The sequence below is a fragment of the Microcaecilia unicolor genome, chromosome 11 (genome assembly GCF_901765095.1).
Source record: "Microcaecilia unicolor chromosome 11, aMicUni1.1, whole genome shotgun sequence".
Lineage (NCBI taxonomy): Eukaryota > Metazoa > Chordata > Amphibia > Gymnophiona > Siphonopidae > Microcaecilia > Microcaecilia unicolor.
The window spans coordinates 61,712,757-61,730,199 of NC_044041.1; the positions used below are offsets into that span (position 1 = coordinate 61,712,757).

The window sequence follows — 17,443 nt, forward strand, 5'->3', positions numbered from 1 at the left end:
CGCGTGTTTAACCCTTTTACTTTCATGCGCAGTGATGACAGTGAAGAGGACAACACAGAGGGCTGCCGGGCTCGCCTCCAGCTTCTCCCTTCCCTCACACAGTGTCCCAACTTCTGCGATGATGCATTTCCTGTTTCCGCGAGGGCAGGACACTGTGTGAGGGAAGGGAGAAGCTGGAGGCAAGCCCGGCAGTCCGCTGTGTTGTCCTCTTCACTGCCGTCGCTGCACCTGAAAGTAAAAGGGTTAAACGCATGGGGGGGGGGGGGGGAACGAACGAAGAGGAGGGCTGTTGGGGAGCTGAGGGAGGGCAGGGAGAATCGCTTGACATGGATGGGAGGTGAGGGCAGGGGGAGAGAAGAGATTGCTGGGATTGGAGAGGAGGGCAGGGGGAGAGAAGAGATCACTGGACAGGAGGGGAGGGCAGGGGGAGAGAAGAGATCGTTGGACAGGAGGGGAGGGCAGGGGGAGAGATCGCTGGACAGGAGGGGAGGGCAGGAGAAGAGAAGAGATCGCTGGACATGGAGAGGAGGGCAGGGGGAGAAAAGATATTGCTGGACAGGAGAGGAGGGGAGGGCATGGGAGAGAGGAGAATTGCTGGACATGGATGGAGGAGGCAGAGAAGAGAGCAAATATGCTGGATATGGATGGATGGGGGAGAGGGCAGGGGAGAATGGAGAGTTGCTGGATATGAATGGATGGTGGGGGAGGGCAGGTGAGAGAGGAGAATTGCTGGACATGGATGGATGAATGGGGGCAGGGGAGAGAGGAAATTTGCTGGACATGGGTGGATGGAGGAGAGGGCAGGGGAGAATGGAGAGTTCCTGGACATGGATGGAGGGGAGGGCAAGGGAGAGAGGAGAATTGCTGAACATGGATGGATGAATGAGGGCAGGGGAGAGAGGAAATTTGCTGGATATGGGTGGATGGAGGGGAGGGCAGGGGAGAAAGGAGAGTTCCTGGACATAGATGGAGGGGAGGGCAGGGGAGAGAGGAGAATTGCTGAACATGGATGGATGGAGGGGGCAGGGGAGAGAGGAAATTTGGTGCATAGAGATGGCAGGGGAGAATGGAGATTTGCTGGAGATGGATGGAGGGGAGGGAAGTCAGGAAGGAGATGCACATGGATGGAGGGGAAGGAAGAGAGGAGAAATGCTGGACATGGATGGAGTGGAGGGCAGGGAAGAGAGGAGAAATGTTGGACAAGGATGGAGGGAAGGAAAGACAAAGGAAGGAGATGCACACAGATGGAGGGGAAGGGAGAGAGGAGAAATGCTGGATATGGATGGAGGGAAGGGAAGACAGGAAGTAGATGTACATGGCTGGAGGGAAGGGAAGTGAGGAGAAATGATGGATATGGATGGAGGGAAAACTGCTGAATTTAAGGCTGGTTCGGAACACTTTGAGGGCAGATACTGAAACTCGAGGAAGGACAGTATCTGCTGTTATACCACTATCATGTTTTTCCATGTTGCCAAAGATCCTTCTGTAACACTAAATATCTATTTTCTAATGTATTTCCACTATTCATGATGTATTGTAAGCCACATTGAGCCTGCAAAGAGGTGGGGAAATGTGGGATACAAATGCAATAAATAAAATCTCTCTATATAAAAGGCAAAACCAACGTTCTATGAAGCCTCCAGCCGGAAGTGTGAAGGGGGCGAGATATCCGGTTTCCCTATGAGTGTCTGCCCCGCCCTCTCTGTAACACAGTCAGTGAAGGAAAACAGCAGAGCACGAAATCAAATCGCTGGCTCTGTAACAGTGAAGGACTCAGAGAGGGGAGGGGAGAGAGGCCAGAGGGCACGGACACACACACTCCCACATGCACACAGAAGAAAACATTGCTAGCCCCCGTTTCATTTGCATCAGAAACGGGGCTTTTTTACTAGTAAATAAATAAAAGACAGGGACAGGGCTACAGATGGTAGGACACAGGAGGATGGCGGACATGGTGAGAGAAAAATATATCAAATGGAAAGAAGACACTGCATAAAACAGAAGACACTGGGACCAAAGCGAATAGAAAAACTAAATGATCAGACAACAAAGGTAGAAAAAAGTATTTTATTCAGAATTTATTAATTGGAATATGTCAGCTTTTGGAAATGTGCATCTGTGATATTTTGCATGTAAGTTTCAATTTTTCTAGTATTGCTGCATGCTGAGTCCTACTTCTTGAGGTAACTTTCCAGTTCAGTATTTTGCCTTCATATCTGTTGTGTCATGTGTTTTTCATGTGTGATCAAGGTGCAGTATTCTAGCGTGTAGTATTTGCAGCCCTTTTTGTTTTTTTTCACTAGGTTGTATACTGGTGTTTTAGAGCCACGCATAAGGTTGTAGCTCATCCTGTCCTTGGAATTAGTGCTGTTATGGTTTGGTAAGGTTATGAGTGTGTTTTTGCACAAATTTGTGTATAGTGTTTTGCAGTGGAGAGATTGTGTGTTGGCCATACTGAGGTGGCACCAAAACATCAGAAAGGGTGTAGAGCCTAAATCATGACACACTACCTCTTGAAGGATCTACATATGGTCGTTAATAAAAGGAACTCATTGTGAACACAATCCACCCTAAAAGGGTGTTTTGTGGCTCTACATGAGAATTGTGATATTATGATCCCTTGTTTCATATTGTTGATGGTCTGCATTTTCCGTATGGGTGGTATATTTATTTATTTTATTTGTTGCATTTGTACCCCACATTTTCCCACCTATTTGCAGGCTCAATGTGGCTTACACAGTACCGTAGATGAAATTTTTCTGGTATGGTCAGAGAACAGGTCCTGCTTGGATGATTTTTTGTAATATTTAAATCTTTGTGATCATAATATCAAGTTGGTGTATTAGGGTCTGCCCAGTGTAATATTTATGGTACAGTATGGTTCTGAGTGTGTTTTTGCACAAATTTGTGCATAGTGTTTTGCAGTTGAGCGATTGTGGTTAGTATATGCTTTGAGCAACCACTTTATTCTTTGACATATGATACATAGCTAATATCTAAATTTAATAAAAGGTATTAATTACAGCACTGCGTGTGCCCTGTAGCGCTATAGAAGTGATAAGTAGTAGTAGTAGTATTAATTGTGACTATTTTATTTTTAATTTTTTTCTGTGTTGTCAATTATGGATGTAAGCTCCACCCCTGGCCCCACCCATAACCCCGCCCCCTTTAGCCTCCCCAAACAGTTGGGCCACCGGCCACCGACCACCTATGTTGGCCGCTCTGAGTATGGGACCTACAACTGGGATTTTAATGGGTAAAATCATGAACTACAAATATTTCACTGTTTTGGAAGGTAAATTCAAAACCAGGTTTAGTCAAAAACTCTCCCTCCTGGAGCTGGGTAACTTGGCAGCTCCGTAGCAGTGGATGTAGGAGAGGTAGGCGGCGGTTTTGCTGGTGTATTTCTGGTTTAGGGGTGCTGTCAGCAGCTGGCTGAAAGCACATACAAGACTGAAGAGAAGCATTAACGTAAGTCCCAGAACCTGAGATCACATCACACAAGTCTGCTTCATTAATTCCCACTAGAGTGCGCGCGCAAAACTAACCAGAGAAAAAAAAGATACAGACCGACAGCTGCGACGGTCCAGCTAACAGACCAGAACCGGCCCGGGACTTACCGCAACCCACTGCGTTCCCATGGCAACCGGGTACCGCAACTCACTGTGTCCGGGACTTACCGCAAACTGTTACAATCCCATGGCAACCGGGTGCCGACACCAGAGCCTACGACTTCCTGCGACCCACTGTGTTCCCATGGGATCCGACACCGCAGCTCACTCAAGGCCTGGGATTTACCGCGACCTGCTACGTTCCCATGGCAACCTACTACTCTGGCGTCTGGAGGAGCGTCCAGAGGGCAGAACCAAAGAACTAGGGGCGGGGTCAGCCTAGTACACAGACTCTGGAAGGGTGGAATGTTTTTTTTTTCTTAATCCAGTCTCCTTGGTTGCGTGCAGGCCCTGGACTCTGCCCCTTTCTAACGCGGCTTACGCAGACCAAGTGGGACAAAGGAGTTTTCATCCAATCTCCTTTCCTACCGTCCGCTCCGTCGTACGCAATGTTCCTTGTTGCCTGGAAACTACAGCAAGCCGGAGGCTGTGAGAAGAAGCCTTACAGGCGCTGTGTAGCCGTCTGAGGTCTGAGCAGAGCCGTGACATGGCTCATACACGCATCTCGCCCTACTGGCCTCCTAACATAGACCCAACCAAAGCTCCCATAGCCTTCGGAGAGCGCGCCCTGCCAAAGCTAAAAGAGGAGCTGCACAGTCCCGAGCTGCTGACCCGGCAGAGGGCCCTCAGGGCCCTGACCGACCTGGTCCATGACCCGGAGTTTGCCTACCAGGCCATTAGTATCGGTGAGTCTTGACAAGCATTTTCCCAATTTGTTGACATAAAGATTTTACGAGAGTTTGAAACTCGCTGATCATATGCGGGAACAGATCAGTTCTGACTGAAGATCCCTCTGACTTGCACCGTCAGAGGCACAACATTTGGAGCGGGATGGTAGATCGCGAACCTGCTTCAGCAATATGAAGGGTTCACAGGAACAACCAGATACGTAGGAGCCAGCTTTGTTGGATGCTTGAGCGTCCCCAGTATGGAGTAAACACCTTGATTGTGGCCAGAAAGGGATAATTCCATTGGGTTTAGTACCCCCAATCATTTTGAAAAGTTGGCTTCTATGATCAGATGTCAGTAGATTTTAGAAATTTGCAAGTGCTGACAGATTTAATCCTTTGGGACGGTAAAGGTTTGTCAACAGTGCGGGAGGAAGTTTGGTTGGGGGTTTGAGTTTTGTTTAAAAAATAAAGTGCAAAGAAGTTAGTGGTGTATTAATTCTAACTGCAGGTTTCTTGGATAGCCTAAAACTTTTGCTTTTGGATGAAGACGATACGGTTCGACAATGTACAACCGAAGTGTTTTCTATACTGGCTACCCATAATGTGGGAAGGTGAGTGGCAGATTGAATTTGTACTGTGTGGAAATGTGGTAGGTTGCCAGAGAAAATAACTTTTCAAAGTTTTATATACTAGGCATGTACATACCATTGATAAGAGGTTATAAACAAATGCTATCCAATATTATTTTTCCAATTTATAATAGTAGCCTAGTGGTTAGAGCACCAGGCTTGACATCCAGGGGTGCCCGATTAAAATCTTACTGCTGTTCCTTGTGGTCTTGAGCAAGTCACCTAACCCTCCATTGCCTCAGGTACTAAATTAAATTGTAAGCCCTCCAGAGTCAGAGAAATAACCAGTGTACTCTAATGTACCTCATCTTGAGCTACTACTGAAAATGGTGTGAGCAACATTCAAATAAATAAATAACTGAATATAGGGAGCAAACGGAAAGTGAGTGGAGGAGTAGCCTAGTGGTTAGTGTGGTGGACTTTGATCCTGGGGAACTGGGTTCAGTTCCTACTGCAGCTCCTTGTGACTCTGGGCAAGTCACTTAACCCTCCATTGCCCCAGGTACAAATAAGTACCTGTATATAATATGTAAACCGCTTTGAATGTAGTTGCAAAAACCACAGAAAGGCAGTATATTAAGTCCCATTCCCTTTCCCCCTATGCAGTGAAATGTATACTAGTTTCAGGAGGTGACTACAGTGCTGGGATTTAAATACTCTTTCTTATGATTGTATCTGATTTCAGGAATGGTTTTTTGCACAGTGACGTTATTGTTCCTCTCTCCAAGCTGCTGGATGATCCTGTTGATGTCTGCCGAAGGAATGTACACAAGGCATTTGAGTTGCTGTCTGAGCTCCCAGATGGTAAACATGCAATTTTTAATATCAGCACATTTGTTTTGCTGTTATCTTTCACTGTCATGGCTAGTATGGCTGACTGTGCATACTGTACATTTTTCCATTCCTTCCTTCTGTGAGGATGCATCAGAGTAGAATGAGCCTGTTGCCTGTCTTCAAACTAGAGAGAATCTACAGAAGTGGAGAACTCAATAGATCCCACAGGGCATGAAGTGAAAAATAAAAAAGGTGGGAATACAAGCCAGGCTATCCAAAGATTGGAACCAAACCGTAGTTAAAATAATCAGTGTTTAATAAATTCCAAACAAATGATAATAAAATAAATCACACATTAAAAGTGACTCGACACAATGTTGTGTTTCGACCGGATAGGCCTACATCAGGAGTCTTGTCAACAGTGAATTAAGACCTTCATAGTAACATAGTAGATGATGGCAGAAAAAGACCTGCACGGTCCATCCAGTCTGCCCAACAAGATAACTCATATGTGCTACTTTTTGTGTATACCCTTACTTTGATTTGTACCTGTGCTCTTCAGGGCACCCGTATAAGTCTGCCCAGCACTATCTCCACCTCCCAACCACCAGCCCCGCCTCCCAACCACTGGCTCTGGCACAGACCGTATAAGTCTGCCCAGCAGAAATCTCCGCAGTAACGATAAAAGTGTACACTTTTATCGTTACTGCGGAGATTGCTGCGACAGACAGGTTATTTGCACAACGGTCTTTTTCAAGGCCATTTTTAAGGTCCTGTCTGCAGACCTTTTACCTTTGGAATTTTTCATTTATGACTCAAGATTTCCTCATTACATCAGTTGACGGTCTTAATTCACTGTTGACAAGACTCCTGATGTAGGCCTATCCGGCCGAAACACAACGTTGTGTTGAGTCACTTTTAATGTGTGATTTATTTTATTATCATTTGTTTGGAATTTATTAAACACTGATTATTTTAACTATGGTTTGGTTCCAATCTTTGGATAGCCTGGCTTGTATTCCCACCTTTTTTATTTTTCGCCTGATTTCAAACATCATGAAAGAGAAACAAAATCTAGTACCTAAAATGAAAGATTGCTATTGCATGTGCTTTCTTGAAATATGGTGTTTGTGGAGGTTCTCTGAAAACTGTGCAGGTCACACTTACTACTACTACTACTATTTATCATTTCTATAGCGCTACAAGGCATACGCAGCGCTGTACACCAGACACTCCTGAGATTTTATTAGTACAGTAAACTAACCAAGCAAAGTAGAGAACAGTATGGAGAAAATGTAATAGTTTGTGCTGTATTGTATAGTATCAAACAAGAAGTGGAAGGCACAATTAAATACCAGGATGGCCAATATCTCAATTTATTCCTCCAATTAAGTCGGCAGTTATTGTCAAGTAACAATGGACAGGATGCGTTGACAAGTGAGACCCAACACAGGCCGTGTTTTGCTGCACAGACCTTCCTCAGAGGTCCTGTCGACACCACAGTTGATGTGAAAAACCTTGAGACTGGGGAGTAAAACAGCGTCAGCAGAAAAAGTAACAATGCAACAGTGGTGTGTCTGTTCTGGACAAAATTTTGATTCAGAGGTAATTTTGTGTAATACAAAAATCAGGTAGATCAGAGTTCATTAATACTTCAACAGGAGTGCCACAAGGATCATGTCTGTCGGCCGTATTGTTTAATATTTTTTTATTACCATTATGTAAATTAATGAGTTGATTTGAGGTTACAGTTCAGAATCTATGCAGATGACATTCAGTTTATAGTTCTAATTGATGATATGATTGAGAAAGTCTTTGAGAAATTGAAAATGTACTTACAAATGATTCTGAGATGAATGATAGTAAATCATCTGAAATTGCATGTCACCAAAACACAGATTCTGATCTTAGCAGGCTATCCTAGTGAGGATGTACCTAAGACATTTGAATTTGAGAGAGACCTGATCCCTATAGTTACTAAAATGCATAACTTAGAGGTAATAATGGATACTACACTATCAATGAAATTTCATGTACAAAAAAAATGTTAGAGATGTCTCCTTTAAATTAAAAATTGTGAGACACTTGAAAGGACTATTGAACCAGGAGAATTTTCGTTTGATAGTTCAGAGTGTGATTTCGCCTTGCTTTGTTTACTGTAGGTGTATTATTAGGAATTAGAAGAAACCAACTCAGCGCATTACAAGTAACTCAAAGCTCAGTAGCAAGAGATTTAGGCAGTTACAGTCGATATGAGCATATTAAACTTGTGCTAAGGGAACTGCACTGGCTGCCAATTGATTATAGAATAAGATTTAAAATCTTGTATCTGATTTTTAAGATATTAACTAATCAAACATCAGCCATGTTAGCTACTAAACTGCGTGTTATCAACCAAGAAGATCATTACAATCTTTGGATAAAATTTTACTGGAAATACCAACATATCAAATTGTTAAACTGGAGGAGTTTTGAAAGTCTTTCTTTTATATTGCGGGGCCACAACTCTGGAACAAGTTACTATCAGAATCAAGAGAGATTCATAAGATATAGGATTAAAAAAAAAACTTACTTGCTTAGACAGGCATATGAAGAGTTGGGTCTCATTTGTCAGTGCATTCTGTACATTGTTACCGGAGAATTAACTGCTGACGTTTATTTTTAAATTGAGCCATTGGCCATCCTGGTATTTGTTTATGGTGTATTCCACTTCTTGTTTGATTATTTTTCTTATGGAAGTCTTGTTTTCCTTTTTTTGTGTCTTATATATTATACAGCAGTGAATAAAAGGAAACCATTCTGTTCTCACTTCATGATATGTTCTCATTTTGCTACAATTTTATATTTCTTTCAGTATTTCTATGACACCCACACCTTATTTTTATATATTTTTTAATTATTGTCCTGGTAGTATATTTCAAACTCCTTTAGTCTTCCAGTTCATTTAAAACTGGCTTCTATGGTGCCATGAGCCTTACATAAACAAAAAATGATGGCAGATAAAAGACCATATGGTCTATCCTGTCTGTCCATCCTCACCAACTACTAAGCCCCATAATCCCCCCCTGCTCCTTGAGAGTTCCTTTGTACAGATGCAGTCTTGTCTCCACAGTTTCTGCTGGGAGGCTGTTCCAAGCATCCACCACCCTTTCCATAAAGAAATATTTCTTCAGATTCCTCCTCATCTGCTCCCTTTCACACTCATTCAATGCCCCCTGATTCCAGAGGCTCCTTTCTATTGAAAAAAAAACTATCCTCCTGTGCAATTATATCTTGGAGATATTTAAATATATCTATATCTCCCCCACTCCATCTTTTCTCCTGGGTATACATGTTTAGATCTTTAGAAGTCTGTCCTCATATGCTTTATGATGAAAACCATTGAATATTTTAATAGCTGCCCTTTGGACAGATTCTATTCAGTTTATACCCATTTTAAGGTGTGGTCTCCAGGATTGTACACATTAATACAAGAGAGATCTCACCAGAGGTATTAACACTGTTCCTCTCCCTGTGCACCTAAGCATCCTTCTGGCTTTTGCCTTCACTTTTTCTACCTATCTGGTTATCATAAAATCATCACATACAATTGCTTTTGTATTATGCACAGAAAAACTTGACTTCCTATGCTGTACCACTCTCTTCTTTTGCTGTTTATCTGGAGGTAGAAAGTCCCAAATCAATGCAAGACAACAGTCCTTAAAATAGCGGTTTTCTATTTAAAATGATTGTTTCACTTAAGATAATGTCTCCAAATGGGTTAATTTTGCGCATTCCATGATAGGAATAAACCCACTCCAGTGCCAGGGTATGTTGGAGATTATTTCAGTCTCTTAGATTCACTGCTAGTGCTTGTATTAACATTTGGATTGCACTTTCATTCTGGATTTCATAAGGTGTAATATATTCAGGCAACATATCAAGATAAGCTTGTAATTTATTTTTTAGTTAAGTCAGTGGTGCTCAATAAAATTTGTATCTTTCCACCATTATTTTCTTGTTCTGTGACTGCATTTGGTACTTGAAGATCTTTTCTTTCTCCACACTTAGTGCAACATAATCAGTGGGCACTGATACTTGTAATAATGCTGGTCTTGTGTTTTTATTCTTTACCATAATGTCCATTTTCTTGCATCAAGCTTTTTATCATGGAAATAAGACTGTTTCATTGAACACAACTTCTTCCTTCTTCACAGTTCTGTCAAGGTTATGATTCCTGTGTTTTTCTGGCACAACAATGTTATTAGGTTTACATAGTTTTCAGTGGATGAGATGTGCTGCTTTATTGTGCTTTTCTGTATTCAAGCATTTTGACTTCAGTACCTCATTACCAGCAATGAGATGTGTGACTTTTTCTAGTTCAATGCTACAAAATCTACATTTGCCTTTTTTTTTTACTGGCTATGAACCATTTTGCCTGGAGACCTCTATCCTGTTCTACAAATTTCCATCTCTGATTTTTTCTCTTTTGTTGCAAGTTCTTTTGCTTTATCCCTCCTATGTGCTAGTGGACTGTCATTTCTTTTGTTTATCCAAGTTTTAGGGTAGAAACTGACTCTGGCTATTTACTTTTGAGAATTTGGATCTGTTTCTATTAATGCTGTTACGCATTCTTAAAGGCCTATGATGATGGGTCCATATATGTAACCTATTTCTATAAGGCCTAAACCACTCTTGTCTTCAGTTCCTCAACACATAATCCCAAGTCTGTAATGTTGCAATTAATTGTGTGGATCTTTGTAACAATAACAAATCACATTTCTTGAATCTCAACACAAAGTTACTTGAAGCACTTTTAAAGCTCTTGATTTAGGCCATGGGACACTTCCACTGCAGTGGCAAGAGGAGTTGAACTCAGAGGCCTGCATGCGATCCAACTGCAGCTTTACTAGATTATCATGCTTCCGACTTCACAGTGTTTTTCTTGGCTACACTGGGAACCCCACTAGAAGCACAGGTCAACAGCAAGTAAGAGGGAGAAAAAATCGATGAAGCCTGATGGAGGGAGGGTTAGCAGTTAAAGTCTGGAGGTGAGAGGAGGTATCCCATTAAGTGTCCACAGCAGGTGACGACATCATTTCCTCTCCAAGAGAAGGACACTTTTTAAAAGTTCCTAAAGTGGATGCTTTGGAACTTCTGTGGCCAAAAAGCTACTATTCTAGTGGAAAGAAGGAAGGCGCTTTAGGATCTTCAGCACCATAAACTGGAAATCTTGATAAAGCAAGCGTTTGATGCAGTGGCATAGCCATGGGGGGGGGGGGGGGGGGGGGGGGGCTTGGAGACCTGGGCCTCCACAATTTGGATTCAGGACCCTCAAAATTGACACTGTCTGCCACTTTGGCTGGTGGGGGTCCCCCTTACCCCCAAAGCCTTAAAATTGGCAGAACATTTCCTGGGCCACTTCCACCCTGCCCCCCTTCATACGCTTGGCTTTTGTAAAACTGAGCATGCATGAGGGAAGCCTTCTGCCTCCCTGCACATGCATGAAAACTGAGCATGTGCAGGGGGCGGACCTCCCTCTTGCATGCTCAGTTTCGCAAAACCCAAGCATGTTTGGGGGAGGGGTTGGCCATTTCATCAGCCCAGGAAAAGCACCACCAACTGCCAGGCTTCGAGTGGAGGGGAGCTTCCACTGGGGGGAGGGGCTTGGAAACCCTTGACAACTCAGTTATGTGGGGTCACGGGGGCAGAGAGCGGTGAAGGTGGGGCAAAATTTTGTGACCTTCCCAATCTAAGGCCTGGCTACACACCTGCTTTGATGTATCCTCTCTGGGTCTTCAGGTGGCAATTTATAGCAGCATATGTTTCAAGAACTTCTCTGTTGGATTCATCAGGGTTACTCTACAGTGTGGGATAAGCCCAAAGCTTCATTGGACTTAGTTGAAACTGGAGGCAGGCATTGCTTATGTTTAAGATACCTTGTATGTTCTAATTAGAATGACTGCAAGATCTATGGCAGTGTCTGTTTCTGCCAGTTGTCTTCTTTGGTTAAGAAATAGGTCGGCTGACTCCATCTCTAAAACAAGTCTTAGCAGGCGTTTTTTTGAGAGAAGTTGCTTTTTGGAGAAGTTGGAAAAGGATTGAGGAGGGTGTCTGAGGATAAGCTTAAGTTGTCTTCTTTGCATCCATTTTAATCCAGATTCAGATTTAGGGGCCGTTTTACAGAGCGGTGGTAAGCCCAACGCGGGCTTACTGTTTGCTCTTCTGGGACTACCGGCGGCCCAACGTGGCTGCCAGCGGTAGTTCTGCCCTGAGCTCGTGCCATTTCTAGGGGGGGAACAAGGAATGGCTTGCACGGCAATAACCTGGCGGTAATTGGGCATCTCCGCATGCTGCCCGGTTACCACCAGGTTGGCCAGGTTGGCGTAGAAGCCCTTATTGCCACCTCAGTGGGTGGGTGGCAGTAAGGGCTCCATTTTTCAGATATTTGACTGTCCAAGTTTCAGGAGGAATGAGTCCAAATTACTTCTCTCCAGTGGTGTTGGATGTTATAACCCAAGGGTACAAGCTGGAATTTTCCTGCCCCTTTGCAGATTCTTCTATTGTCATGCCTCGTTGTGCTATAACAAAAATGTTGTGTTCTGTACTGCAAAGCATGGTGGACGTAGGGGCTGTGGTACCTGTTCCCAAAAAGGAATGGGACTAAGGTAGTATTCCATTTACTTTGTAGTACCCCAAAAAGAGGGAGCCTTCTGGCCTATTCTAGATATCAAGGAAGTCAACAAGGCCCTAAGAGTTCTTAACTTCAGGATGGAAACATTACATTTGGTTATCACAGTAGTCTGGAAATGGGAATTTTTCACTTCCTCGGATCTCAGAGGCATATAATTGCATTCCAGTTTAGCCTCCTCATCGGCACTTTCTCAAGTTTGCTCTTCTCACCTGCTACTAGTAATGCCAAGCAATGCATTTTGGTCTAGCCACTGCTCACAGGACCTTTCCTGAGGTCATGGTGGTAATAGCAGCATTTCTACATCAAGACGGAATTGGCATTCATCCCTAATTAGACAACTGGTTAATTCAAGCCAAGTCCCTTCAAGAGCCTGTCCATATGACTGCCAGAGTAGTACAACTGCCCTGGGCTAGCTAGTTAACTTTGGCAAGAGCCATTTCTCCCGAGGAAGTCCGTAGAATACTTAGGAATGAAGCTCAACACCTCACAGGGCATAGTCTTATATGAACAGAGGTTCTCCAGCAAGATAAAAGAGACATATATACTTACTGTACCCACCTTCCTGGGAAGTTAACCCCTAAGCTCTTTATTAGAATAAGAGTACTTGTGAGATAGCAATTGCACAGGAATTCTCATATACGTTCAAGAAAACCACTTAAATTTTTCTTTTAAAATATGTTTGTGCCATAAGATGATGTCACATGATGTCTGATTTATATTGCTATTTGTGGAGAACTCCTGTTACAGATAAGTAACTTCACTTTTTTTGCTTTCCAGTTACATCCTTCTGTAGCACATTAGCTAGCTTTGGTCTTTTAACATCTAATCTTTTTGTTTATAAAGGGCAGATGTTTTAGTAGTGATTTGCCTTCAAGCATGGGTGCTGTGTGTTTTGTGCCAGCTTAATGGTGAGTAGCATGGCTGTTGGTGAGCCCAGCATGGCCAATGAAGAGAATAGGTCCTGCCAACCAAAAGGAGCAGTGGACCTGAGTGGGTAGATGTTTTCTGCCATTAAGTGATGGGACTTACAAAACATATTTATTACATAAACTGGAAGTTGGCAGCAGCCAGTGTGTTTTTTCTAGCAAAAAAGGTGCCGGTACTCAAATGCCAGGTTACCCTTCAGGGGTGGGGTGATCACTGAGGGACCCACCCCACAATAGCCAGGCCCCCTGCAACCAGTCACAGAATCTATGACAAGGCAGAACTGGGGTGTAGAGCCTGAGCTCTTTCATTAAAACTTGGGGACCATGGGTCAATTTTAGCAGACAATGGAATAGGTGCCTGTACTCAGTACCCCCAAGTACCCCCTCCAAAAAAGCCCTGATTGCAGCCCAACAATAATGAAAACTATTTGCATTTATAAGGCCTATTTGTAAGAGATTTTGGCCCAGATGCACTAAGTCCACGCTAAAATCCCTTCCCTTACCGATCCCTGGTTGCTGCTTACTGATTTTGTAAACAATGGGCATGCATGAAGGAAATTGCATGCAAATGAGCTGCTCTCTGTTAGCACATTTCCATGCGATCTCCTTCCAGCCAGTTGGTCAGCTGAGCATGCGCAAAGCAGCCAAGCGTTAAGTGTGGCTGCTCTGCGCATGTCACAGACGGCTTCATACACGCAGACAAGGTGCGTGTATAATAGCCATCTACAGCACTTGCCTGCCTGCCTTGAAGTGCCTGACTGCCCACCAATCACAGCACGTTTAGCTGACACTGGTGTCAGCTAAATGCGCTGTGATTGTTGAGAGAGACCAGACTGTGTAAATGGGTCAGGAAATGAAAAAAAATGTTTTCCGTCGGAGTTCAATTCTATTTCAAACTGGACCTTTAAAAAAAAAAGAGAAATCACTTTCTTGAAGAGACGGGCTTGTATTTTCCCCTATCCCCTCCTTTTCAAGTGCTTCTGGAAGAGATAACTGCCTGCCCTACAATGCCAGCACCAGATGAGGGCACAAGGGAGATTTCCAGTGGGCACCGAGTAGCTCCTGAAGATCAGCTTCCTTGCCCCAGCAGCCCAGCCAGGGATTAAAGAGAGTTGCAGACCTCCCATTAGATTTCCCACAGTAAAGGTAGGGTCTGCTTTTGTGCATGGGGTCGGAAAACGGCTGTGCATTGCCTTGCATGCACATGATAATAGTAATTAGCTCATTATAATAGCTTTGCATTCCATTTTCGTTATCTGCTACTGTGACAGGAAAATGGCTCGGAGAACCCCTTTGTGTATGTCTCGTTTTACTACTTGCTCACTAAACCAGTTAGAACTAGTTTAAAAACCACGTTGCTGGCTCATTAGGTTTAGTGCATCTGGGCCAGAATTGGATGATCTGCTAATCTGAATTGAAATGCACAGATGCAAAATGAGCTGTGTATCTTGTGAAGCTGTGGTGAGGAGAATATATCACTGCCTGGCTCTAGAGCTCTTGGGCGGAAGACTGTTGTACTTTGGTACCAGCGGATGGCACTATGTAACTAGCATCTGCCATTTCTTCTGTTGGAATCAGTGTGCATGGAGAATTTACTGTTTTTCAGTCTTATGATTTATAATACTCCATTTTTTTCACATGAGTAACATGGTTACTGTAGGATCACTTCTTAAGTGTATTTTTGGCTGGGGGGAAAAGGTGTATGTACTCAGAATTCGTCATTCATCTAAGTACTGATCACTATCTTATAATAACTTCTCATCTCCTCCCTATTTTTAAGGATCTGAACCTTCTTGTTCTACTGTTAGGATTTGAGATTTATGTTGCTTAAAAAATCTCCAGCTGAATATATCTTTTTCCTGCCCTTTCCCTACATGAAAACAAAGCCAATGTAAGGATAGTAGGTGGCATGATAAATCTGCAGCCCTCCTTCCTTCTAGATTTTGATAGTTAAACTTAACAATCAAGGTAAACACACAAAAATCCTACAAAAAGTGTAGATTAAAGTATGTGCTGACGGTTCTTTGCGTTTGTGTGACTGTCAGGATCTATGTTTTGCTTTGAATGCAGCTGCCCTTTGCTGTCTCCAAGAAGCTGCCACCCTAGGCAGCTACCTACTCTTGCCTAATAGTTGGGCTGGCCTTCACAAGAATGGAGGTTCTGTGTTAAAAAGAAACAGGGTAAGAGCTTTGGCTATCTTGCCCTTGAGATGTGAATATACAGGATACAATAAAGATAACCAAATACTTCTTGAAAATACATCTAAGTAAAATCCAGCTAAACTTAGAAATCTATGTGAGGACTTGGCCCTAATGTAAATGCTCCGTTACAAGGTAACATCCTGCAGTGAACTGAAGGATAGTTTGTCTCATAAAGTCAAAGGATATAAGGTAAACATTAGAGCAGCCATTCCCAACCCAGTCCTCAGGGCACACCTAGTCCCATCTGGTTTTCAGGATATCCACATGAATATGCATGAGATAGATTTGCATGCAGATCTAACTCATAGCATTCATTATGGGCAACCTGAAAACCTGATGGGACTAAGTATGCCCTGGATTAGGAATGGCTGCATTAGAGCCTGGCATAAAGAATTGTTTAGTATAAAAATGATTACAGCTATAACATTTTTTGTGTATGGGAGTTGTGGGATTTCTGGTAGAGCTATACTACCGTCCACCAGGCCAGAACAAACAGACTGATGAAGAAATGTTAACAGAAGTTAGGAAAGCTAGCAAATTTGGCAACAGTATAATAATGGGTGATTTCAATTACCAATTCAAAACAAGGAGAAAGATGGGTGTCAGTACAGAAGATCTGCAATGATGGAGGACACAACCCCTCCTTATATTCAGCCAGCGGCAGACAGCGTTTTTTAAAATGCTGATCGTCACTGGCTAGATTATCCCCTGATACCACTGCTGGACCATATCCGGGCACCAGCACTGAATATTGGGGGCTAATTTCAGGTGGGCTGGGTGCCAGAGCTTATGTGGGCCTGGCCGATATTCAGCTGGGGTTTGCATAAGAGTTATGCAGCCCCAGTTGAATATTGGGCCGGGGCCCATATAACTTTGTTTTTTTGTTTTTTAATTTAAAGAGTCCCCCACCCCCACCCTGTGGTCGCAGCAGCCATTTTGGACAGGTGCTGCAAGTGGCAGGAGTGAGGAGCCTGCACTCGCTCCTGCCCCCAATGACCCTGCTGGACCACCATGGTTACAGATAGGCTCGGAGGGGAGGGTCTACCTGGATGGCTGGGGGATCGGGGAGTGGAAAGGGAAAGAGGGGGCACTGTCAGGAGAGGGCTTTTTTAAGTTATGCAAATTTAGGACAGCTTTTGAACTGGCCTAAATTAGGCTGCTTAGCAATGCCGCACTGGATATTGCCAACACCTGCATAACTTCAGGCTTCTCATCAGTGCTGCCCCCAGCGATGCCCCTGACCTGCCCACTTTTTTGTTGGGTGGTCTGTGGGGGTTATTCAGTGGCACTCTGTGGTTAAGTGCCGCTGAATATGCCCATTTAGGCGGCAGGAAGTGATTTAAGCTGGCAGGAGAGGCTCCTGCCCGCTTCAATCACTTTGGTTATCGGCCCCAAAGTTTTAAAGCAACAAAAGTTATGGAGAAAAAAAAGACTTCAGTTCAAAAGGAGCATTGCATACACAGCAACAGCTGACTCAGAAGCAAGCTCACATTAATCATAGGTAAAACAAAAACAAAAAACTCCACATGGCAAAAATAATTAAATTACTCTATGTGTGTATCTCTAAACATTGCATTAATAAATCAAAAAGGTTACTGAGCATGTCCAGTCATATCACAAAACTTTATCGCACAGAAAAACACCAACAAAACAGCCACTTTTGAAACAAATCTAACAGTCAATTATCTCTTCTCCAAAAGCTGTGTGCTTGAAGGTGCCACACTCCCGACAGGGGTTCCATGTTTTGCAGTCCATTATGCTGCTTCAAGGGAAGGCTTGAGGTCCCAACAACTTCTATGTCAACGGCTTTCAGGATGGCTGGAACCTTTTAGAGATCGAGGTGGAGGCTGCCACTGGTACTGATTCTTAAGAAAATTACTAGTGCTCCAAGACTCTTC

The 17,443-nt window shown here is 43.4% G+C and overlaps 2 protein-coding genes across 2 annotated transcripts in view; one reads left to right on the forward strand and one right to left on the reverse strand.

Annotated features, from left to right (window-relative positions):
• The window catches only part of RAB36 (RAB36, member RAS oncogene family), a 117,796-nt gene extending 113,993 nt beyond the window's left edge, over nucleotides 1-3,803 (reverse strand). Inside the window, exon 1 of the mRNA XM_030218009.1 lies at nucleotides 3,681-3,803. The gene's annotated coding sequence lies outside the window, so the exon portion shown is untranslated. The remainder of the gene's footprint in view (nucleotides 1-3,680) is intronic.
• A 116-nt stretch (nucleotides 3,804-3,919) lies between these two features.
• The window catches only part of RSPH14 (radial spoke head 14 homolog), a 190,270-nt gene continuing 176,746 nt past the window's right edge, over nucleotides 3,920-17,443 (forward strand). The window contains exons 1-3 of the mRNA XM_030218008.1: nucleotides 3,920-4,357; nucleotides 4,851-4,953; nucleotides 5,657-5,775. Coding sequence (XP_030073868.1) covers nucleotides 4,159-4,357; nucleotides 4,851-4,953; nucleotides 5,657-5,775 — 421 coding nt within the window. The 5' untranslated portion in view covers nucleotides 3,920-4,158. The remainder of the gene's footprint in view (nucleotides 4,358-4,850; nucleotides 4,954-5,656; nucleotides 5,776-17,443) is intronic.